Below are 26,595 nucleotides of genomic sequence, written 5' to 3'. Positions count from 1 at the left end.
AGGTTAGCCATGGCCCTGTGGAACACAGCTTTGAGCAACCAAGTCCATCTATAAGCTGAATTCCTGCCAGGCAAACAAAATTCACTGGTAGACGACTTAAGCAGAAATCTCCTAGACCCACACGAGTGGAAATTGGAGCCCAACACCTTCAACCTTCTGATCCAGAGATGGGGGGCACCATAGATGGACCTATTTGCCTCCCCAGAGAACCACCAGCTGAGCAAATTCTGCACCAGGAACCCTCAGAGCAGGGCCCGGAAGGTGGATACCCTATCCTTTCAATGGGAAAACCTCTCAATTTATGCCTTTCCCCCTCTGCCCTTCCTCTCAAAAGTACTACTCAAGATAAACCAGGATAGGCCAAGGGCAATTCTTATTGCCCCAGACTGGCCACGCCAGCACCCACTCATGCGCAGTCTGACAACAGTGCCACCTTGGCACCTTCACCATACTCCTACCCTGCTGTCCCAGTGGGAGGGACAGATCTTGCATCCACAGTTGCAATCCCTAAACCTTGCAGCCTGGCTTATCCCTTGAATACACCACCAACAACCCTCAGCAAACAGGTGCTGGACATCATTCTTGAAGCCAGAAGGCCTAGTACAAGGAAATCCTATGCTGAAAAGTAGAAAATATATTGTTCTTGGAGTCAGTCTCAAGGGAGGGACACAGCAGTGCCCTCCTTACCCTGTAATCCTGGATTACTTAGCAGAGCTACTCCACAGAGGCCTGTCCTTCTCCTCCATTAAGATTCATGCCTCTGCCATCTCAGCTCATTATAATACTGAGCCACCTCTATTTTGTTACCCTCTCATCAAACAGTTCCTGAGAGGGGCTAACAACTTAAGGCCTCCTAGGAGAGCTCCCACCCCTGCCTGGGACCTTAACTTTGTACTACAAAAGCTTACGCTTCCATCTTTTGAACCTGCAGCTTCAGCAGAGTTAAAATTCCTTTCTTGGAAAACAGTCTTGCTTTTAGCCATAACTTCAGTAAGAAGAGTGTCTGAGTTACAGGCACTAATTGCTGTGGAACCCTTCATTATTTTACATGCTGACAGGGTTTCCCTCGGGACTAACCCCTCCTTTATGCCTAAGGTGGTGCCCAGTGTGGCTCTAAACCAATCCATCCATTTGCCAATGTTCTTCCCTAATCCTCAGAATAAAGGGGAAATGATCCTTCACTCCCTGGACATGTATAGACAGCTCAGGTTCTACTCTGACAGGACTAAACCTTTCAGAAAATCTGACCAGCTGCTAGTCAGCTTTGCTACAGTGGCAGAGGATAAGGCCATTTCAAACCAAGCTATTTCCAAATGGATAGCACACTGCATCCATTTCTCCTACAAGCACCATGGAAAACCTACCCACAGGGGATTAGACCACATTCCGCTAAGGCTACTTCCACCTGTACAGCATTTCCCAGTGGAGTCCCTACCAGAGACATTCTGGAAGCTGCAACCTGGAGATCTGATATTGTTAATCCTCGTTCATTCCTTACGTACGGGAATTGGTTCCAACCTCGGAACCAAGCCAGCCATCTTCCAAGCTCACGTCAGCTACAAACTCCTACCTAGAATTCCTCTCTCCCTGTTACCCCAGATTTTGTTTGCTGTGTTGCCATTCGGCCGTGTCAAGCTACCTCTCTTGAGCTAAGTATAGATATTTGTTGTCAGACTAGTCTAATATAACTTTTTCTGTCAGAAAAGTTTCTAATTTGTTGTCTGTTACCTTATTGCATTTAGCGACTATATTTCCATGAGTTTCCTTCTCTTTACTCTGCACTTTTTACCGCGATGTATTTTCTCCCTTACCATCATCGGTAAACCCTTCCTGTCTTCATTACCTTCGGGTATTCTTTCGTACCATTCCTGGTACCCTTTCTTTTCTCTCCTAGCAGATAAAAAAGGTAGTCCAGGATATAAAAGGTGTTCAGATTGTGGACACAAATTACCTACATCAGATGCACACTCTCTGTGTGTCTATTGCTTGGGTGTGTCTCACTTATCTGTTGACCCGCCCTGTGGCATTTGTAAGAATTTTTCCAGCAGAACTTTGACTGAGAGGAAAAATAAATTGTTACTGAAGGGACTTCTTAAATCTTCCTTTTCAGAGGCTGTTTCTGGGTCAGAGGCTTCAACCCCTCCTAGGGCCCATAAGAAAAAATCTGATGATCCTACAAAGGTCAAGTCTCTGCCTTCGTCCCTGGCTGGGGACTCCTGCCAACCAAGACCCAAGAAGGCTACGCTTTCTGATTTGGAGATCACTCTTGTCAGCACCAGCGCTTTTGGTGCCTAGACCTTCGGCACAATCTGTGATTTCGGCTTCATCTACTGTAGCTTTTACTGTATCTGTACCGAGGGGCTTCTCGGTTCAGACTACTAGTACTACATTGGCACCACTGTTCAGTCGGCGCAGACCTTGACCACATCGGGTCTGACATCCTACCCGGAACCAATGCCTCAGTTATTGACACCAATTTTTTCGGTTCCAGCTTCGGTACCGGCAAACACTTCGGCACCAATCATTTTGTCAGTGCAGACTCTGATCTCGGCACCAATGATTTCCTCGGTGCAGACACCCATAGTCCAGTCTCTCTCGGCACCGTTGTTCTCAGTGCAGACTGGCGAGGTGGGCACCGAGCTTGTCTCTTCTGTGGATAGACCTGTTTCTCCCTCAGCTGTGTCCGTGAGGTCCACTAGAAGCCTTTCTGAACACGACGTGTTGCATCTTGTTGATCAAGTGCTTCTGGCCAGAGGTATCCCACCCCTGCAGGACCTATCCTTCCTTGGGAGGTGATCACCCATCGCCAAAGACTCTTCTTATTCTCCTCCTTCATTGTCTTTGAAGCCCCTTGATATAGCACAGTCTTCCCCCTCTACGGTTCCCTTTATGGACCTCACTAAGGAGCCGCAGTTGCCTTCGTGGCAGGAAAGTTTTGATACAACCCAGGATGATAGTTGTTACACACATAATTTGATGTTTCACAGACATCTGGAGACTCCAGGTCGGCAGGCTGAGCCACTTAGGGGAGGGTTGACCCCTGTTCTGGACACTCACCCCTCTTCAGGTGGACCAGCCTTCCAACTGATGGAGAAGGCTCTGGTGTCTGCTGGCGATACTTTGCTGTCTATCTCCTCGCCCTCCTGTGGACCTCTATGTTCACAAGTGGCACCTAGTGGACACCTGGCGCAAGGGCCTCAGGACGTATTCCCACAGGAAACCCCCTTTCCATTGTCTTCCCCAGCTTCCCCCTCTGAGGAAGTTCACCCAAAAAGTTTGTGCAAGAGGAAGCACATGGACTTCACAGAGGAGTCCCCTCACTGAAGACAGAGACTTGATGATGGGGAAGGGTCCCCTCGGTCACCCTCTGAGGTATCCTTTGGTGATATCCTCAAAATCGTTAAACAGAGAGGTGACTGGCAGCCCTCTAATCTGACCTCTGAGGAGTCTGTGTTCCTGCAGGCTTTTCACGCCCGGCCCCCTACCTCCTGGGTTACTCCACCTGCCGATGAACTGGTCCGGCTCATTGTGCAGCGTGCGTGCAAGGCTTCTGACACTGTCTAGGCTATTCCTTGGAGGCCAGATAAGATTTTGTCCCCTCCTGCTACGGATCCCCATTGGTCCAAAGGTCTTCCTGTGGATGATCTGGTGGTGGCGGCCGCAACCAAAAAGGATCTGGTGGAAGAAGAAAGCCAGACTGTCCATCCACCCAACAGAGTCCCAGGCCCTGGACAGGATAGGGAAGCGCACCTTTGCATTAGCGACCTTTGCTGTCAGATCCCTGAATTATATGGCACACTTTACTTCAAAGGGATCTAATTTCCAAGCTCTCTGAAACCTTGGCTGGTGCCATGTCTGATGAGGTCCGTGACAAAGTGGCTTCTCAGCTGGCCACCATTGAGTCAATATGTAACTCCTCCATGCGACTGATATCTCATGCATCAGAAGGAGCAGCTAGAGTGGCGGGTTCAGTTGTGGTCTTGAGACGACAAGTCTGGATGAGCTTGTGCAATTTTGCGGAACCCTTTAAGGCTTCCTTTCTTAATGCTCCCATTGAAGCCTCTTCGTTGTTTGGACCCAAAGTTAAAAGCACACTGGCCAGATGTGAACAGGACGGTAAGACCCTTTCTGCCGTAGGTGTCCATTATTCTTCCCCTCAGTGTGCTTTCTCCCAAAACCAAAAGAGTGTGAAGATATGGTTCAAGAAGTCTCGGGGTCCTTCCCGTGATACACAGGCCAAGTTCTCCCCTAGAGGCAGAGGGGGAAACTCACAGGGAAAACTCCCCTTTCAGGGCAGAAGGGGTCCACGTAAGCAGGGTTCCAGGGACTCTTTTCCTGGTCAATCCTACCAGCGCTCCTGAAGCGCGGCCCAACTCCTTTCCTCTGGAAGTAGTTGGGGTCGTTTCTCCTTGTTCCCTTCTGCCTGGCTAACCATCACTACCGATTCTTGGGTACAAAGGATTATAACCAGAGGTTATCATATCCCCTTCGATCTTTGTCCTGTCCCTTCAAAAAAAACTACCCTACGTTCCACCCAGTTAAAGGGAAGAAGCAGCACTAGAGATAGCAAAGCTGCTAAGAAAAAGAGTCATCTGAATAGTCCCTCCAGACCAGATAGGATCCGGATTCTACTCAAAACTATTTTTGGTGGCAAAGAAAACCGGAGAGTGGAGACCAATTTTGAATCTCAGTGTATTGAACAAGTTTGAATTGCCAGTTTTCTTCCCCAATCATTCAAACAAAGGAGAGTATTGCCTGCATACCCTAGATATTCCCAGGCAAATTTGCTTCTACTTGAGCAGGACTAAGGTCTCTCATAAATCAGACCAGTTATTTTTGGCCTATTCTGGACCTAGATTAGGATGTGCTGTTGCTAAGGTCACATTGGCTAGATGGTTGAAAGACCTTGTGACCTTCATTTATACACAACGTGATATTCCATTGCCTACTACCATAAAGGCTCATTTGACAAGGTCGGTGGCAACTTCTGCTGCCTTCCATGCCAGAGTTTCTTTACATGACATCTGTGCAGCTGCAACTTGGGCTATGCCTCATACCTTCATCAATCGTTACAAATTGGATTTGGTCTCCAGGGGAAGAGCATCTTATGGTGCTCAGGAATGTCCTTCCATGAGAGCCTCCCCAGGAATAGAGGTAGCTGGGGACTCTGTCCCATACATAAGGAATGAATGAAGATTAACAATATCAGATAAAGAAGTTATGTCTTACCATAACGTTCCATCTGTATTGTTGATCCTCGTTCAGTCATTACCACCCTCCCTCCTTCCCCCTCCTGTGGCTTCTAGTGGATCTCGCCATCCGGTTCTTTTAGGTCATTTGATCAGATGTAGTCTCTACCTTCTTTTGACTTGCAAACTCAATCTGAGGTAATACAGAGAGTGGAATTCTGGGTAAGAGTTTAGCTCGAGAGTTTGTAGCTGACCGAACTTGGAAGATGGCCGGCTCAGTTCCGAGATCAGAACCGATACCCATATGTAATGACTGAACAAGGATCAACAATACAGATGGAACATTATGGTAAGACGTAACTTCTTTTTTCTTACACACCTTCACCAGCCATTACCACTTATCAATGTTTTCTAAATCCAGAGCTGGATTTGCTACAGCAGTCTTACAAGGCCTACTAGCTAGCCCCAACACTTCTTGACTGCCTCCACTCTTCCTCAGCTTTGGGAATCAACCCAAGTGTGATGACTGCAACAGTGAAACACCAAGAACATAGTACAGTTGTGTACACTTACCATAAATGTAGATGATCGAGTGTATTCACTGCTGCAGTCCTGGTTTCCCTCCCTCCAGCCTGTCTATGGCCATTCTTAATGGCATTGGTATTTACTTTTTACTGGTGGTGTTCCCTAGCATATACTAGCATCCTATTTGGGGGCTCCTGACATCTGGGGCAAGAAAAACTGATATAATGGTGTTGGCTGCCTGTTTATACCCCTGACAACCTGACATCATGGAAGAAGCGACAGCATCTGACACAGAAATCCTAAGACTCTGGTATTACACTCGAACATCTACATTTATGGTAAGTGTACACAACTGTACTTTTTGGGTGACTCCCACCCCATAGTGAGTGAACTCACCAATCTGCTTTCCTGCCAGGCATAGAAGGAACCGGACACTGTTGAGCCCATACCCAAGTGCCAGGACAGATTTTTAGCTTCCCCTTCAGACTGTCCTCAGTGGAGCAAAGGAGTCCCAGTTGATGCTGTGGTGGTGGTGGCTGGCACCATGAAAAAGCTAACAGTGCTGAGCTGTTCTGTCTACTAGCTGGACAGAGCCCAGAGCATTGGACAGATTTGAAAAGGGAGTATTCACCTCAGCTACCTTCATGCTGAGGTCACTTAACTATTTGGCACATTTTTACTAGGCTACAGAGAGATTTGACTAAGGAATTATCAAGTTCTCTCATTGAGTCCATGTCTGCTGATGACTTCAAAAGAACCTCCTCTCAACTGGCCACTCTCTTGTCTATTTCGAATGTGTCGATGAGGTAATTTCTCACACTGCTGAAGGTATCTCACAAGCTGCTGGTTCTGGTATTGCCTTAAGTAAACAGAGCTGGATGCGGCTTTGTGACTTTGTGGAGCCCTTTAAGATGCCTTTTATTAATGCCCCTTTCGATGGCACTTCTTTGTTTAGGCCATCTGTTAAAGATACATGTACCTGCAGTGAAAAAGATGGAAAAATCCTGTCTGCTGTAGGAATCAAATTTTCTACCCCTCAGTGGACCTTCTCCCAAAAACCAAAGAGGTGGTAGGAAGATGTGGTTCTTTAAATCTCAGGGACCTTTCCAGGATTTGCAAGGGGACAATTCCTCCAGAGGTAGAGGAGGAAGTTTCAATGGCAAGTGTTGCCCTGGAGGCAGAGGAGGCTTGCAGAACCAGGGCTTTAGGGATTCTTTTTCAGACATGCCCTATCGGCTCTCCTGAAGTGCTGCCCAACTGTTTAACTCTGGAGCCAGTTGGAGGTAATTTCTCTTTGCACCTAGATGCTTGGACAAATATCACAAAAGATTCATGGATGCTAAGCATAATATCCAGAGGTTACTACATACTCTTTTCCCTTCTTCCTCCATTTCAGAGGAAGAAACTTCCCAATGTACCAACCAAGCAGAGGAAGGAAGCAGCACATGAAATACAAAAGCTGCTAGAAAAAAGAGGCATCCAGACTGTCCCACCTCACCAGATAAGATTCATAACTTAATCGTGCTTCTTTTTAGTGCCAAAGAAAACAGGAGACCTCAGACGAATTTTGGATCGAAGTGGTTTGAACCAGTTTGTGAAGAAGGCAATGATGTTCATCGTGCATACAGCTGCAGTAATCACAGATGGGTTTTCTGCCATCAGGCGGGTCCTCGGTCGGCCGAATTCCAAAGTCTAGGTCCGGCGTCGGTTGCTGTCGCTTTCTTTCCTGACGTCAATGAGGCAGGGGTATATAAGACACAGCCGACACCATTTTCTTCAGTCTTTTTTGCCGCGCGGTGCCCGAAGCAGAAGCAGTTCGCAAGTGCCGGTCGGCCAGCTCCTGAATTTACGAAAAATTGGAAACCGAAGTCTTCATTAAAGCTAAGTACCCCGTTGGGGAAACTTTTCTTGCCTCAGACCGATGTCAGAAAAAGTTAACAATTGTATTTCTTGTGGGAAGCAAATACCGCATAAGGATTTCCATTCCCTCTGCATACCTTGTTTAGGCCCAGACCACGATGTCTCGGGCTGTCGCTTTTGCGCTACTTTCAATAAACGCACTATTAAGCGTCGGGCGGAGTTCGCCCAACACTTTTTTGGTAAAGCCTTTGATTATAAAATGTTGTCGGAGTCTCCGACTACCGTTTTGCCCAAAAAAATGCAAGGACAAGGACCGGCACACGAGGTCCGCAGTCCCCACCGACACCACGCCAAAACCGGCTACACGTGGTCCAGTTCTCAGCGAGATGCCTATTCAGTCCCTGACTACCGACGACACTTGTTTGGCGGTGTCTTCTGTAATCGAGACCGCAGGTACCTCGGCCCATACCCAGTCTACAACCACCGAAGCCATTGTGAGCGTTGAGCCTCCTAATGTGGACAGGTCCACTTCCACCAATGGTGTCTTTAGACCCTCATCTTCCTTTTCCATTAATGCCTTTACTAAGTCCAAAGCAGCCAGGCATCCCAAGAGGCCTGTTGCACAGGGCCCATCCCCAGGCCCCATGCCTAAAAAGCAGATGCTTAAAATGGCTGAGGATTTAATTACTCTTATCAGGAGTTCCCAACCCCCTCCAGACAAGAGACCCAGAGTGGAGGAAGATTCTCCCTCTTCTGATCAGGGCTCCATTTTTTCAGAACATTCTGATGTAGAGGAACACTCTTACTCCCCATTTGAAGATTCTGATGCAGTGCAGTCCATTCCTTCTGTATCTCCTCCTGAGGATTTTTCTTTTGGAGAAACCTTGCACACCTTGAGGGAACACTTCCATTGGGAAGGCCAAGACTTTTCCGATTCCAAGAAAAGACTTAGGGAATTTCTTTTGTTACCTCAGCACAGACCTCTGGCGATACCTCCTGTCTTGGACGTACTTGATGATGTTTATTCGGAGGCTTGCCTTAATCCGGATTCCCTGCCTCCTGCCCCAGTCAAGCCTGATAGGTACTACAGAGTTCCTAACTCTCACCAATTTCTTTACAAAAGCCATAATGCTGACCCTGAAACCATTTCTCAAGGCCCCAAGGGAATGAAGGCCTCTACTGCTAAGAATCCACTACCTTCCGAAAGAGAGTCAAGATCCTTAGAAAGGTGGGGAAAAAATGTATATACCTCGGCCACCCTAGCCATGAGGGCCTTAAATTGTCAGTTTCATATGCTTAAATATCAGCAGTTTCTGTTATCACAATTAAGAAATAAAATGTCTCAACCTGAACAACTAGATTTGAAGGAGTTGCAGGATATGATGCATAGTGCTGAACAAGTGGGTAAACACACCTTACAATGTGGCTATGATGCCCTAGAGGCCTCAAGTAGAGCTGCTGTTACAGGATCAGTCATTCGTAGACATGCATGGCTTAGGGAACAAATCTTGCCTGATCATGTGAAAGCTAAACTACTAGATGCTCCTTTACAAAAGGATGTGCTATTTGGTACTAATGCTGAGGCGATACTACAGAAAATGGAAGAAAAAGCCAAATCTATGCAAACTGTCAAAGCTTTTCTACAGGTTCAACCACCACGTTTTAGCAGAAATTGGCCTTCTAAAAACTGGTCCTTTCCAGCCACGGACAAGCCCCAAAGAGGTAGATACAGGCACAAGGGGCAGAGGGCAATCACAAGGATCATATAGAGGCAGGCAATGGCAAACTCCAGCACCAAGAGGTGGCGAAGACAGTGCACAACAATACAGGAAACAAACCCAATGACTTCCTCCTTTCCATGCCAAGCAAGTATCAGCTGGCAGCACCCTTGGGAGGAAAGCTGGCATTATTTACAAGAAATTGGCATATTGTTACAACAGACAAATGGATCCTGGACGTTATAAACAGAGGCTACAGATTTCATTTTCACACTCACCCAAAAATGAGAGGCATGCCAAACCTGCCACACAATCAAAGGGCAGAGGCACAACTACAAATTTCAAAGCTCATAGACATGAAAGCTATTCAAGAGGTACCTACTCACGAGCAAGGTCAAGGTTTTTATTCCAGGCTATTTCTGGTACCAAGGAAAGGAACCGACTGGAGACGCATTTTGGACTTATCCATCCTAAACACATTCTTACTCGTACCAAAATTCAAGATGCTCACATTACAGCAGCTTCTTCCCATTCTGGGCAAGGAGTTCTGGCTGGTAACATTGGACCTCAAGGAGGCATACCTGCATGTCCCAGTCAGACAAAGCTGCAGGAGATATCTCAGATTTCTTGCAGGTTCAATCCACTATCAATTCTCTGCATTGCCCTTTGGCTTATCTACTGCGCCCAGAGTATTCACGAAATGCCTGGCATCAGTAATTGCCTACTGCAGACTTCAAGGGATACAAATTTACCCTTATTTGGACGACTGCCTGATCCAAGCGGACAGCAAGCACATACTTCTGGAACATCTGGCTTATGCAACATGGTTACTGAATTCTCTGGGATACACAATCAACAAAGAGAAATCCAGGCTAACACCAACTCAGAAAATAACTTTCCTGGGTGCCAACTTGGACACAAACACCCAGATGGCCTATCTTACGCCAGAAAAACAGGGGCAACTAACTCAGTACTTCATAACACTAGCAAATTGTACCAGGCGTACTGCAAGGAAAATCCTGCAGGCTCTGGGCTTCATGGCATCTTGCATTCTTTTAATCCCATGTGCAAAGTTGCATATGAGGAAACTTCAATGGTACCTAAAAAACCTATGGTCTCAACACAGCCACAGTTTGGAAACAATAATACCAATAATTCCATGTTTGCAAAAGGAATTTCTATGGTGGGCCCAAGCATGTCAAACAAACACAGGTCTCCCATTCTGCAAGCCTCAAGCAAATCACGTCATCACAACAGACGCCTCAGATTATGCCTGGGGCGAACATGACAGACAGGTGCATTCAGGGCAAATGGTCCCAAAAGGAAAAGCACCTTCACATCAATCAAAAAGAAATGCTAGCAGTGATAAATGCAATTACAGCTTTCAAGGACCTCCTGCATCCAGGACAATTATTGATAAGAACAGACAACACCACAGTAATGTGGTACATAAACAAACAAGGAGGAACACATTCATACCCCCTGTGCAGACTAGCCATGACACTTTGGAACTTGGCTCTGGAATGGCAAATCGAACTTCAAGCACAGTACTTGCCAGGCTTGGAAAACACGCTGGCAGACAATCTAAGCAGAAATATGACAGATCCACACGAATGGAAGTTGCATCCTCAAGTGTTTACAAAGATAATCCAAGCGTGGGGGAGGCCAGACATAGATCTCTTCGCCTCCCACAGGAATCATCAATTGGAAAAGTTTTGTTCAAGGACCTTTCATCCAAAGGCCTGGAGAGTGGATGCCCTTTCATTCAGTTGGACAGCATTGACAGTTTACGCTTTCCCACCTCTGCCTCTTCTGCCCAAGGTGCTCTTGAAAGCAAGAGCAGACAGACTGAAGATGATACTGATTGCTCCAGACTGGCCAAGACAACACTGGTACCCACTCCTGAGGAGCCTAACACATACTCCTCCCTGGCCCCTACCTCTAATGCCTCTTCTGCTGACTCAGCACAGCTACAAAACTCTTCACAGTCAGCTGAAAACACTCAATCTCGCTGCATGGAAAATTCCTTAACACCACAACAGACCCTACTCCCCAAAGAGGTGCAGGATGTCATTTTGGAAGCCAGAAGGCCATCTACTAGAAAGGCTTACTCGGCAAAATGGAAACGGTTTTGCTCTTGGAATGAGAAAAAAGGCCAGGACCCTAGAAAACTGAATTTGCCTCCGGTATTACAGTATCTAGCTGAGCTGCTGAACAGTGGACTTTCATTTTCCTCCATAAAAATCCATGCCTCAGCCATTTCTGCAGAATTCAACACGGATCCATCCGTATTCTCTCACCCACTCTTAAGACAGTTCCTCAGAGGGGCTAAGAATATAAGACCACCAAGGAAACAACCAGTGCCAGCCTGGGATCTTAATTACATTCTAGAAAAATTAACATTGCCTCCCTTTGAACCAGCTGCCTCAACAGATTTGCAATACTTGTCCTGGAAAACAGCTTTCCTTCTGGCCATTACCTCAGCTCGTAGGGTTTCGGAACTACAAGCCCTCATGGCTGTGCAGCCTTTTCTCATCTTCCATCAGGACAGGGTTTCCCTTCGAACCAACCCGTCATTTATGCCTAAAGTGGTATCCAGGGTAGCTTTAAATCAAGCCATACACTTACCTACCTTTTACCCCAATCCTCAAAACAAAGGGGAAAGGCTGCTACATTCCTTAGACATCCATAGACAGCTACGTTATTATTTGGACGGAACAAAGCCTTTCAGGAAATCAGAACAACTTTTTGTGTCCTATGCTGTAGGAGCTCAAGGGAAGCCGGTTACCAAACAGACAATTTCAAAATGGATAGGCCACTGCATACGGTTTTGTTACTCCTATCATGGAAAATCTGTCCCTACAGGCATCATATCCCACTCCACCAGGGCCACAGCTACCTCTACAGCCTTCCTCAGAGGAGTTCCTACCAAAGATATTTTGGAGGCAGCCACTTGGAGTTCTGTGCATACCTTCACAAAACACTACCACCTGCCTTTATATTGCCAAACTAGAGCAGGCTTTGCCACTGCTGTGTTGCAAGGCATTCTGGCTCATCCCAGTTCCACCTAGTGCCTACCACCCTGTGCGTAGCTTTGGGACTCTACCCATCTGTGATTACTGCAGCTGTATGCACGATGAACATAGTACAGTTTTGTACCTACCATAAATGTAGATGTTCGAGTGCTAATACAGCTGCAGTACAGTTTTCCCTCCATCCTTCCCCTCTTGGTAAAGGCCTAGGGCCTAACCCCTCTTCATACAACCTGATTGGGTTATCCTTCTATGGTATATTTGCTTGCAACTATTGTTTTTTGATTATATTGCATTGCATGTATATAAATATAATTTATGTATTGCCTTCCTACTGGGGGCACCTGACATCTGGGGCAAGAAAGACTGAAGAATATGGCGTCGGCTGTGTCTTATATACCCCTGCCTCATTGACGTCAGGAAAGAAAGCGACAGCAACCAATGCCGGACCTAGACTTTGGAATTCGGCCGACCGAGGACCCGCCTGACGGCAGAAAACTCATCTGTGGTTACTGCAGCTGTATTAGCACTCGAACATCTACATTTATGGTCGGTACAAAACTGTACTTTCTGAATGGTCATGGTTCAGTCCATCCTGCCCCTCCTGCACAAGAACGACTGGATGTGCTCTGTAGATCTTCAAGATGTGTACTATCGTAAAAATAGACAGCCGGTCCAGAAGGCTCCTTTGCTTTCACCTGGAAGCTAGTCATTATCATTTCAGAGCTCTGCCCTTTGGACTCACCACAGCCCCCAGGGTGTTTACCAAATACACGGCAGTAGTAGCAGCTCACTTAAGGCTCAAAGGATTCCAGGTGTTTCCATATCTAGACAATTGGCTCCTCACTGCCCTCTCCAGGCATCAACTTCAACAGACCAGGGACTGTTTGCAAAACCTTGCCAATTTCAGTCAACCTTACCAAATCTCAGTGTGCTCCAGTCCAGAGCCTGGAATTCATCAGAACATTTCTGAACACTATGAGTCAAGTGGCAACTTTATCCTTCCCCAGCATTGCTTCTATATAATATGAGGTACAGGATATCCTCTCTCTCATCCTCCTCCTCCACCAAAGTTAGTGCATCAAGAAGTAAGGTCCATGTCAGCTGCCATAGTACTGCTTCTCTTAGCACGCTTCTTTATGCAGATTCTCCAGTGGACCTTAGCTGTGCAGTGGCCCATTCTACATTAGCCCCTGTCCTTTCAAATAAAACTTATCTCGATTTGCAAGTGCCATGTTCACTGGTGGAGTCAGTCCAATGATTTACTTTTGGGCAGACCTTTTGTTCTTCCAAATTCATTGGCTACAGTGACTACAGACACTTCCCAACTGAGGGGAGCATTACTTGGGAAGGGCGGTCCAAGGCATATGGTCCCCCCAAGAGACAAAATTGTATATCAACGTCCTAGAGATGAGAGCAGTCCTTTTAGCACTGCAGGCTTTTCAAGAATCTCTTCCTCTGGGAACAGTCACACTTTAGACAAACAGCATGTTGGTAATCTGGTACAACAAGCAAGAAGAGGTCTTGAGTGTTTGGGAATGGATGATTTCAGACTGTTTTCTAATTGTGATGCATATCCCAGGGAAAATCAACGTGCTGACAGACAAATGAAGCAGATCAGTTCTGATATCTCATGTGTGGTCTGTCAGTTAGTAGTGAATATGATCTTCAGGCATTGGGGCCAACCTTGCTGCGATCTGTTTGCCTCTGTGATGACCCCTCTCTGGGCCAGTAATCAAGGATCATGAATCCTCACCATTGACACTGGAGAGGAGCGTTCACTTGGAACAAAACTAGATACACTCAGTATTTTCCAATGTAGCTTTCTGAATGAAGCACAATTTCCCTTAACACACTCAGCCTGAAGTCTTGGTTTCTCTGTCTCTCTCCAGGTGCCCACTCAGACTCCTACTGGCACAGCTGTGGAGTTGTGACCTAAACGGTGTGTTCAGGCCAAATTCTCCACCACTCCCTCTGTGAAACCAGTGCTTTGTGTCCCTGCTCCAAGCAGCTGTTGCATACACTCTTTGAGATTTGATTTTCACACACACACATACACCTGGGAAAGGCTGGTACAGATATACTAGCTATGCTCCATTCTCCCCAGACTATAAGGTATTTACACAGCCACCAGACACTCCAAAGCCAGCTCCTCCAAGACTCTTACAATGTTGCCCAATTATACTGAGTGAAATTAGTGTTAATACAAATGGTAGTATTTGACCAATGTGATAAGGCTTTCAGGAGTGGCCAGAGCTGTCACCAAATATATACAAGTCCTCTCAGAGATTAAAATATTCTGTAAAAGACCAGCCACAATGAAATGTTTAAATATATTTAATAATAGGTAATAAAAGAACATGAAAATACTAATACTAAATATCTATTTACAGTAAACACCAGAGTTTCAGCCACAGGAAATCTTACAAATAGCACAGATGGGCAGGTTGACACAGATACAAAAAATACTTAACTAATCTGACTATATATTTTCCTAACTGATCTAAATAATTATTATTGCCTGGTCACTTACTAGAGGAAGGCATGATGAAGAAGGTGAGGGTCCTTCCTTCTTTGTCAGGTTCCTAGAACAGACTGCTCTGAGACTTCAGTCTCAACTAGTATTAAACATTATTTTAGTGATGGATTCCAGAATGACACCACATTCAGCTGGTCATCTGCCTTCTGGTTCCTGTGCAACCCCCCATTGCTAGAAACTACCAGTATTTAGCACCTGTGTGTCAATAATACACACACACAGAGCCTTGCTCAGATCTTCTGCAGCTCCTGAAAGTCATAATACCATAAAACACTTTCACTCTTCCTACAGGAGCTAATAAACCACACCTCTTACAGACATTGCATCTGGCTTCTTTCAAAACTGTGAGATAACATCTTTATGACCTAGGCCCAGTAAATTAATTTCTTACTATTTTTAAAGTTTGAGATTAACCTCTTTTCCATCTATCTTCTGTTAAAACATATGCATTTAAACAGTTACAATAATGCATGTACATTTCTTTTCTTTGTAGCAGGGCACACTGCTGCTACATTTTTAACACATGCAACTTTACAAATGCATTTTCAACCCAAGCATCTGTACAAATCAGTTTGTTATACAAATAACATATAATTCTTTACTAAATTCCAGCTAGCTGTGCTGGCATATGTTAAACATCCACTGCCTTATTTCTCCTGGCATACCTGGCAGTACCTCACATTGTCACAGCTTCCCCCACTGAACAGGTGCAGCAAGTACTTCGCTCTGATCCCCCCTCAGGGAAAGTCACTGGGAGAGACACTGATTCACGCTTTGCCCTTGGGTCTTCTTTATGCTTGCCCTCCTCTTCAACTGATTCTAAATTTCTTAGAGAAAGCAAACAGGCTACAGAGCTCAGTAATTTTCATTGCCCCTTTTTGGCATTGGCAGGTATGGTTCCCCATCCTATGGTCTCATCTTCATTATCTGCCATGGATACTGGAGCCTTATCAGAATCTCATCTCTCACCCATGGGGGTGCAACCTCTCAACCTTCAAACCTTTAAGTTGACCAGATTGTTTCTCCACTTCCAATAGTAGTTAGACAGTCCAGGCTGTCTTCCCCAGTTCACGATATGATTTTGGCTTCCAAAAAAGCTTGCACCAAGAAAGTTTATAGGCGCAATTGGGAAAAGTTTTCTATTTGGGCTTCTGAAGACAGCATCAATCCTTTTTCAGCTCCAATTTCTGCTAACTTTTTGCAATTCTTTTTAATGAAGGGGCCAGTTTTTCTATGATTAAACTTCAGTTGGCATTAATTTCAAATTTCCATTCAGGAAATAAATCCTTCTCCCCGGCTTCTTTTAGGTTGTATAATGCTTTTATGAAGGACATTTCCTCAGACCACTGATAAGGGATCGTTCACTGCCTTGGGATCTTACTGTAGTTCTTCAGAGTTTAACTCAGAAGCCCTTTGAACCATCAGACAAATGTGATTAGAAATTTATGTCATGGAAAACGGTCTTCTTGGTAGCCATAACTTCAGCAAAAAGGATTTCTGAATTCCAGGCTTTGTCAGCAAAACCACCTTACATCGTTTTTCATAAAGACAGGATTTCTCTACAGACTAACAATTCCTTTGTACCTAAAGTGGCTTCGGAAAATAACATCAACCAATCTATTAATTTACCATTTTTTTTCCAAATTTCGCTAATAAAGGGGAATACATGGTACATCTCCTTGATGTTTACAGACAGCTACTTTTTTATCTTAATAGAAGAAAACAGTTTAGGTGGTCAGATCAGCTACTAGTGTCCTTTTACTCAAATCACTTTGGTCAATCAGTTTCTAAAGTTACCCTAGTGAAATGGATTACAGACTGCATTTCAGTGATTTTTTTTTTCTAATCATGGTTTTGTTTTAGCAAGACCTCACAGGGCATTCAACTCGATCCTTGGCTACTTCCTCAGCCTTTTGGTCAAGAACTTCTATTGATGAAATTTGTGCAGCAGCCATATGGTCCAAGGCTCATACCTTTCTTTCACAGTACAAGTTGGACATAATATCTAGAAATAGAGTTTCCTTTGGTTCGACAGTGCTCTGAAATATCGTTCCATGAGGGCCACCCAATGTCTATGTAACTGGGGGCATTGTCCCATTTATGAGGAAGAATGAAAAGGACAATATCAGATTTTTTTAAAGTTATGTACTCACCATAACTAGGCATCTATGTTGTCCATTTTCATTCTTCCTCTCCCTCCCTCCTATCAGTCCCCCGTCCATTTAAGACCTATTGGACTGTTTGGAACCTACAATTCCAGGTTTGAGCTCTATTTTTTCTGTCAGTCTATATTTGTCTCTGTTTAACTATAAAGGTATTTGGCAGCTAACTTAATCTGAGGCAGTGGGGATGGACTAGAGCTTTATGGATAGATGTATGAGCTCGAGAGTTGTATCCAAAGTCTAGGAAATATGTCCGAATTGGATCCAAGACCCATTTGTGAGGAAGAATGAAAAGGGACAACACAGATGCCTAGTTATGGTGAGTACATAACTTAAAATTTAATACAAAGTAATGGCTAGTTGTCTGCTGGAAGGGTAAAGAGTCCCCCATTCCCAACAGTAACAAGGTTAATATCGTACTAGATTATTCTGCACCTCTTTTCATCCACAACCTTATGAGGAGAAAGGTGATCTGACTGGTCCTACTATTTCCAGTCATTCTGATTTTTGATTAAAGAGCAGTGCTATATGAGAAGCTTGTAGCTGAAGGCAACAGATTATCTGGTTCTGATGTTTCTATGGAGACAAGCTAATAAAAGGGCAATTAAAACAGAATTTTTTTTCAATGGCAAGAAAGTAATGTTTTCTGAAAGAATTTAAGTTTTCTGCATTGTTTTCTACATCTGGGAGAGGAATAAAGACAAAAACAGACAGCACTTTGTGTAAGTAGAAACACAGGCTGTAACATGCATCTTAGCAGAGATAGCCTTAGTTATAGGTTAAAGCCTGTGAGTATAGCTGTCAGTATGGGACAATTGTTCCAATTAAGAGGTTTAAACTTCATTATTTGTACATAGTTTTGTGTGTTTGTATTAAGTTAATAGGTTATAGGGGTGTTTTGGGGGGGGGGTTTATTTTTTGTTTGAGGGTTTTCAATAGAACAAAAAGTCTTTTAAGATGTGACATAGATTCGAATGGATATAAAAAAACAGCTGTGTAAAAGATCAGCCCACCAAACATTGGTATATGCATGTAATACAAAAACTGAAGCTAAAAAGTTTTTATATGTAACAGGTAGGAATAACAACAACTTAACATAATAGCAATATTTTCCATATTATATTTGAATGTGAATGGTCTCACAAGTCTATACAAAAAAAGAAAGAGTAGTGAATTATATTAAGAAATGTAGAGTGTATATAGATATGCTACATGAGATACTTTTGGAAAGAACTGAACATATGAATTTGATAAAGAAAAGATTTCAGGATCATTACTCATCAAAGTATCTGGGACAAAGGAAAGGGTGAGCTAGAGGAGCTCCAATAGTGATAGAAAAGGAAAAACAGATAACAATGGTAGCTTTGTAGTAGTAAGGGGTTACTGGCAAGGGAGGGGGATTATCCCGACATGAATTTATATTCCATGTAATTTCTGGGAGAAATGATCAGCTTTCAGCAGGGGTTGTTACTTATAGGTGGGAATTGGAATTTGACTGGCAAAGTGAGGATGTATCTTGGTGGCCTACAAGGAAAAACATAACAAAAGAAGGTAGATTTTTGAAGAAATTTATAAAAAATATTTGGTATGAAAGATATTAATTCAGTACCAGGAGCTCTGAGAACATTTACATATTATTATTCCCCAAGGTACAAAAACTGGGTTGGGCTAGGCAGAAATTATATTTCACAGTAACGTGCATTTAATTGAAAGTTTTGATATGCATCCAATAACTATTTCAGATCACACACCAATAATAACTAAAATAAAAATGCATTGTAATGAAATAAAAATGAGACTCTGGCCCTTCCACACCTGCCTATTAAAAAGAGAGGAATTTAAGGAATTGTTATTGCAAGTTATTCATGAGTTATTAGGGACGATATAAATTTCTTCAGAAAAATATAGCTATGGCGTGGGATACAATGAAAGTTGAGTTTAAAAATAGTATAGAAATAAAAGAAAAAAGATGTGGTTAAGAAGTAACAAGACTTATTTAGATTGACTAACAAAGGTTAAAGTACTGCAGAATAGGGGGAATCTCACAGAACAAGAAGAGGCGCAACTGCAGAATGCGAAACAGAAAATAAGGGACTATCTTGATATGCATGAGTTTAGAAAGATTGCTGTTAAGCAACAACTGTTTTTGATAATAATCCTAGAGCACAAAAGCTTTTAGCATAATGTCTCAGGCAAGAGAAAGTAGAAAGCTTAGGTAGTCCATAATAAGGAAAATAACTATAGATCCTGAAGAGGTATTAGAAATATATTGGAAATGTTATGTAAATCTATGTAAAGCAGAGAAGTGTTGAACTCAAGAAAAAGTAAAATGGAAATGCTTATGGAAGAATTAAATATGCCAAGGTTAGAGGTAGATGAGGGTCAATTACTATTAATTAGGATAGGAGGAGGTTAGATAAAAATGAGGATGTGTAACCAATTTACAGATCTCCAGTAGTAGATGGTATTCCAAGGGAAGTTTGGATGTTAGAAGGGAAGAAAGTGATAAAGATCTGGAAAGCTTTGTTTAACAGTATTTTAAAAGGAGGAGAAGCCCCAACATTGTGGAAGAATGCTGGGGTGGCTGTAATACCTATAGATATAACCTTTCAGATTCAGCTTCATATAGGCCCTTTTCAATTCTAAACCATAATTATAAAGTGTTTATTTATATAATGGCTAAAAGAATGGCAGCGGTGATGCCATAATTGATAGATTTGGATCAATATGCTTTTGTGGAGGGGGAGGCAAACATTTGACAACATTAACATAACAATGATGATCCCCAGGGTAGCAGAATGTAAAAAAAAAATACCACTGTTGGTGGATCTTTCTGTAGAGAAAGCATTCAACAGAGTAAAGTGGGGTTCTGTGAGTATGGCAATGGAAGCATTTACATACCTTGACACAATAATAAGGTTAATTAGGAAGGATATATGAGGAATTTAAGATGAAATTTAAAGTGGGTGGATTCCTGTTTGATAAGTTCTGTTTGAACAGAGGAACCAGGCAGGGATGTCCTCTTTCCTCATTGTTATTTGTGTTTTATTTATAATTCATATGGTAATCTAGAAAAGTTGGCTTTATTTACAGATGATATTATTTTGTACCCGATAAAACCAGAAAAGGATATTTCAGTTTTGTGAAATGTTCTGAAACAGTTTCAAGTCTTTTCAGGATACAAAATTAATAAAGACAAAACAAAGGCAATAGCTTTAAAATATGTTCCCACACACAAATTGGTACAGCGATACCCATGTTTATGGGGACATTATAAAATTACGTATTTAAAATTATGGGTTAAAAAGCATTCTGTTATCGCAGCTAAGGATATGTGGGAAGAAACTAAACAAAAGATAATACAAAAACTGAAAAACTGGAAGATCTGTTTTATGGATATGAATACCAAGATACAAGCAGTGGAAATGTTTTAGTCCCTTTAGTTTTATACACAGGTCAGGCATATTTTTATCAACCAGAGAATAGTATGTGGATAGCAATTAATAAAGAGTTGAAGGATTTTATCCAGGAGGGGAAGATGGCAGGAGTCAGGTATGATAAGTTGATCCTCCAACAGAACAAGGTGGTTTGGATTACGTGATTTGAAGGGGTATTTCAGAGTTACACAGTTAAGGCTCCTGTACATAGCACATGCATAAAGCTGTAATTCAAAGTAGAAAGGAGTGATGATCAAACAAGGGGAAAGCTCAAGAAATAAGGAGAGACTGGGATCTTAGTTGCAGGTCCTTAAGGAGGTTAACAACCATACGGTATATCAAACTCATAAAGTAGAAGGAAGTATTCTAAGAACTAATCCAGCACTGGAATGGAGAAAAGAGATTTTGCCATTAGGGATGACTGCAATTAGCGGTACAGAGGATAGGCAAGAGGGGGCTGGAATTTACTTGAGAAAAATGGCAAAGGAATCAAAGTATTGGCAGCAAATAATTAGAGAGGGAAAGGTTATAGAATGGGAAGTGGACAAGAATACATTTGGACTGCAGGCTAGATGTAGGATGTATATCAAAATATAGGTAAACAAAAAGGAATGAGAGGCTGCTAAGTGAAAGACCAGTACTGGTAGAGTTTTTAGTAGAATCTATAACAAAAGGTGCTTTTAAAAAAGGGATTATTAGTAGGACATATACAATATTGAATGATAACTATAGGAATTGATCAGAGGAGGTTAGAAAGGGTTGGGAAGAGAGATTGGATAAGAAATTCTCAAAGAAACAATGAGAGGATATATGTATGGCTCCCAAGTATACGGGAAAGTATAAAATATTTAGGATTTTTGATTGAAAGTGTTTGCAGAGGTATTCTTATATCCTAAGCAGACTCTATAAAGATTTTTTCCTTGGGTAGATTACAAATGTTGGAGTTGTGATGGGGAAGAAAGAGGTAATTGGGGACATATTTTTGGGAGTGTAATTAATTGACAGAATTTAAAAACTCCTTTGATTACTTAGTCAGAAGTACTGGACAAGCAAATTAGTGCAATTAAGGAAATTATTTTTTAAGCTGTGAATACAGAAATTGAATTGCTTAGACATAGTAAGGCTTTGCTGAGTTTAATTCTAGTGGCTGCCAAAATACAGTTAATGGAAAATAGAAATGAAAGTCTAAACCAACAATAGTAGTAGTGGTGAATATAGTAACAGAGAGAAAAGAACTGGAAGTGGGATGTTTAGAAAAGGGTAGGAGCAAATTACATAGGAAAAATTGGGAACTGTGGGAACAAGACATGCAGAATAATATTTTGGAGGAGGACTGATGTTTAAAGGAAGGCAGAAATTGCATGAGCTATATTATGTTTGAATGGCAACAACTGTTTGGAAAATTATATGTGATATGTAGTGATTGCAACTGAAAATATGTCAATAAGGTTTGTTTTAATTTATATATATATTTGTTTACCCATGTCATAAGTGCTAATTTAATAAAGATGTTTCTTGTTAAAAAAAAAACAGGAGGAGGAGGAGGGCCCAAGTGAGGAAGAATGAAGTTAGAGCACAGTTGGAAACGATAAGGGTGAGCAAAGCACCAGATCAGATCTTGAGAAAAGATGCATCTCCTAGGGGGGAGATGGAACAAGACAGAAGTGCCCAGCCATTTACAAGAGTTATAGCACAGACATCAAAGTGCATTGTGACTAGCAAGAGGGAGAGGAAAGCAACAGGAGCATCAAAGAAATAATAGCAGTGGTTGTGGAAGCATGTGAGGTGGAAGAGGACTGTGCCTTCCCTGGGATAAACATGCTGGGGCATTTAGCTGGAACAGTTTGATGGATCAAGAGAGACCGTTATTTCAGGCTGTCAAAACTGGAAAGGGTTACTCCAGCTCTGACAGGGGGGATGGGTATTATTGTTTGCCCTCAGTTTTTATTGAAGCCATGGGGAAGGAGAAATACTGCGGTGTTGACCAGTTTATGTTTTTACCTGTACAGCTGGTATGTTATTCTCATTAGGTATCAGATTTCCATTTGTTGCCTGTAAAAACAAACAAAAAAAACTCTACCTTAACTGTTCAGACAAATGCAAGAAGGGTGTTATATTTTTTGTTGGTTGATTGTGTTTAATACTTTATTAGTAGTCACTCTTAATATTTATAGTAATGAAAAAGCAGTTGTGTTTCTGATTTTAAGAGGTTTTGATAAGCAAAATTATACTTCATTTTTGGGGGATAAATTGTTAAAAGAAAATGGTATACAAGTTTAAGCGAAAGTTATCAGTAAGTGACTTAATAAACAGCTAAGCATTTGTGCATTTATCAGTATGTTAAACCAAGTTATTTCCTTTTGCAACTAGGCAAACTAGAGTACCAAAATTAACTTAACCAAGGAGGAGATATTTCTCTTACGCTGTGGAAACAGTGGAACTACAGTATCTTTCTTACACTTCGCAGGGAGACACAGCTCACACCAAACTCCACAAAAGCCTCATATTTCAGGAAGAACTCAAACTCTTGTAACAAGTAATTCCAAAGTATGGAGAAGCATAAACGATTTTACAAGAACCCCTCTTTGTAAATCAGGCTCATTGAATTTTAATAAAAACTTCTGCCATTGAAACAGTACTGAACAGCATAAATATACAGTCAGGACATATCAACCTAAAAGTAATAGTTTTCAAACTCATAACCCAATTAAAAGAACCACACACTGTTATTTAAAAGTATTACTCCATCAAGGGCTTGGGGGTTGGCATAATGGTTAAGATGTTTAATTTTATTGAACAAGGTGCAGTGTTTGATTCTCACCTTTGGAAAGCACAGCCAGGCTTAAAATGATCCCATGGGGTTGTTAACCTAGTAATTACTTATGTACTGCACCATTTTCTACAAATAAATTTTATTAACATCTTGACCCACTCCATAAACATGTGTATTCTTAGCTGCAATGAAGACTTAAAATGGCAGCCACATTTATAGGCTAAGCCTTTTTTTTGCATTTGCAACCTATGTTTTTCACAGGATGCAGTCCTCACATTATTAAGACATTCTGTTCTAACATTACACCATAACTGCAAACCCCATAAGATATCTGCACTGTAACCACTGTACATTTATTATTAAAATATTTCAAAACTAGTGTGCATCACAATACACATTTAATGGAGTTGTTCCATACAAATGTGGTATTTCCTGTATAACTCCCACTCACTCACTTGATTATGAAATAGTTATGCTCCACATATAGGTTCCACTGTGAAGTATTAGAATGTGATCACTTAGAAATCACTTCCATGATCATAGCTGATCAGAACACAGTTGTGCTGTTCAGTGCAGTAGCACAGACTGAATTTTTTTTCTTTGGTAGTGTGGCAAGCCCATCCCCCAAACTTGTATATAAACTCCATGGATGCATAAATTGCACTGTTTTAATGCATTTCTCTTTTTCTCATTGTAATATCAAGCAGTCCCTGTTTTCTGTCTAGCAAGAGCAAGCAATTCCCAAGAAATTGATGAACAAAGAAACTTTGGATAGACTATCTATCTTAATATTTATCCGTGTGTTGTGTGTGTGTGTGTGTGTGTGTGTGTGTGTGTGTGTGTGTGTGTGTGTGTGTGTGTGTGTGTGTGTGTGTGTGTGTGTGTGTGTGTGTGTGTGTGTATTGTTATATATACATGTGTGTTTATATATCTATATCCATATCTCTATATGTGTGTGTAACTATATATTTATGTGTGTAACTATATATTTATGTGTGTGTGTCTTTTTTTTCATTGCCACTTGTGGAGGAGGAGTGATTTATGATTTTAAAATCAGTAGATACAGTTAATGAAGCAGGCATTACTATGCATCTTACTGCATTAAAAGTTGAGTTGAACCAGCTCCTGTGGCATGGAGGAATAAATCCCTCAACATGGTCCACGCAGCTTGAGCCCAGTTAGCAGCTCAGGAGTTTGACAGAGCTGGTAGAGGGAGGATATGTGTACCAGTCCCAGTGAGGGGAACAGGGTAGAGTGAGACATACACTGCCACAGTCTTTTGGAGAAGGGTTTGCAGTGCAGATGTGCACTGTGAGTGAGCAGGCTTTTAGATCACCAAGCCACTGCCTAGTGGTAGCCTTCATATCAAGAGTACAGGAGACTGCACTTCAGCAGGTAGAAACTGTGAGCTTTTATGCTGATGTGGATAGCTCATTCCCTTGAACACGGCTGGGGTTAGTTTCAATGCAGATGTCCTTACGGCTAGGATGCTGTGAGGACATAAAATATAATCATGGCTGCTTGTTATGACACCCTTCCGGAAATCTTCTGTCTTGTAGATGTGGTGGGAAACTCCCCATATGAGGGAATGGATGGGCTGAAATTCAGTAGGTAGAGGCTTGATGGTCCCTTGGCATTGGGACAAAAAGCTTTAGAAAAACAGTTTGAGTACCGCTTTTTGTTAGACTGTGAGATTTAAATGACTGACAGCAGTGTACGTCTTAGTAAAGCAATGCATATGTGCAAGATTACTTTTTACAGTTTAAAATCATTTAACAAACTGTGTAAAAATAATTGTTTTCATTGGGTTAAGGAACTACCTTCCTCCATTATTGGGCCTCATATCATTCTTGGCCAAGCCATTATTTCCCTGTAATGGCCTTTCGGGTGGGGTGGTGTAGCTTGCTTATTTTGAGTGTCATACTTTTTAATGATTTTATCATAATTTATTTTGCTGTAGTATGTGTGGCTAATTATGCAAGAACTTCAACAAATGTAAAAAGTATTTTTTTTCTACAGTATTACCATAATATCTGTAGTGTTTTGTGAAATGTCTTTTGTGTGTTGGTTGGTGTTATTTGTAAGGAAGCATACAAAATGTTATCTGTAACTTGTTACTTACTAATATGTAGTAAAGCAAGGCATAAGTGTATAGAATTGAAAATGTAATAATTCAAAAGTGTCCCAAAATAAATTGTTTTTTATGTTGCTTAGTCATCTGAGGAAAGGTATGTGAAAAACGCTTATCAGTGGATGATCCCATTCCTTCATCGCTGTGAAAGCCGAACACCAGGGTTAGCAAACCTGCTTCTAAAAGAGCATTTGATAACCATGGCAAAGGATGACCTGAGTTTTCCACTTAAAATATTCCAGAACTCAAAACCAAATGTAAGTTGAAGATGTGTTTTCAGATCATGTTAACATTAGCATGTCACCAATAAAATATTCAGTTGTCTTGATTTTATGTTTTTATTTGTATTTTGTGTTGGCAACCACTGTGTCCTCATGGATATCACTGTTCTATAACTTTCCTTCTTTAATAATGTATACCAGCATTCATTAACCTCTGTTTTCTTCTCCTGAGCACCACTGGATGGATGTTTAATCTGCTTTATGGGGCTTGATATTTCCTTAATGGCTAGGTAAATGTAACATTTATCATCTGATGCTCATCAAAATTATGCATATATGTGTTTCATTTGTGCACATTATACTGCCTGGCTGTTTTTCATAAACACGCTGAAGCCTTCAATGAATAATGAAGGAAGTACACTTGCTTTTGTAGGTGGATATTTTTACAGTTATGCTTTCCTGACTTGCCCAGTAGCCAATCTAAGAAGAATATTAAGGAAATATTTCCACCGTTCTTGCCGCATAACAGTAGGATTTTGTACTGCATTTGTGTTAATGTTTTAGATTGTTGACAACTGGATGTGTTTTCTCTTGCTATGTCTGTTGAACCTGCATCCATGTTTATCATGATAACGTAGTAAGGATTCAGTAAGTTGCAATGGTCTGAGGATTAGCCAGTTTTATATTTGTATTCATGTATTAATTTGTTAACTGCATAAGTGGACTAATCCAGTATAGACCATTTTCAGCCATGACCTTGGCAAATGTAAAAATATTACAGGCACAGTGTAACAAAGTACAGTAATCAAGGTTGCACTGTGGGTATAGTCAGACATATATGGTTGCAAAACTGAAAATATGAGCAAAGAAATAGACATTTATTTGAAAAAAAAATAAAATATTAATACTTGCGAGTATTCCAAGATCTGTGGTTGTGTGTAAGCCTGAAAAGAGCTTGCCACAGTTATTTGGTCACAGTAAAGATAAGTCCTTGGCTTGTTTTACAGA

At 41.9% G+C, this 26,595-nt stretch overlaps 1 protein-coding gene across 1 annotated transcript in view; it reads left to right on the top strand.

Annotated features, from left to right (window-relative positions):
- Positions 1–26,595, top strand: part of NBAS (NBAS subunit of NRZ tethering complex) — a 3,380,746-nt gene that overhangs the window by 1,289,009 nt on the left and 2,065,142 nt on the right. Inside the window, exon 25 of the mRNA XM_044064792.1 lies at positions 25,450–25,623. Coding sequence (XP_043920727.1) covers positions 25,450–25,623 — 174 coding nt within the window. The remainder of the gene's footprint in view (positions 1–25,449; positions 25,624–26,595) is intronic.

The sequence above is a fragment of the Protopterus annectens genome, chromosome 1.part0, assembly GCF_019279795.1.
Source record: "Protopterus annectens isolate FY-2018-M chromosome 1.part0, PAN1.0, whole genome shotgun sequence".
Lineage (NCBI taxonomy): Eukaryota > Metazoa > Chordata > Ceratodontiformes > Protopteridae > Protopterus > Protopterus annectens.
This window is presented reverse-complemented; position numbering and strand designations above follow the sequence as displayed.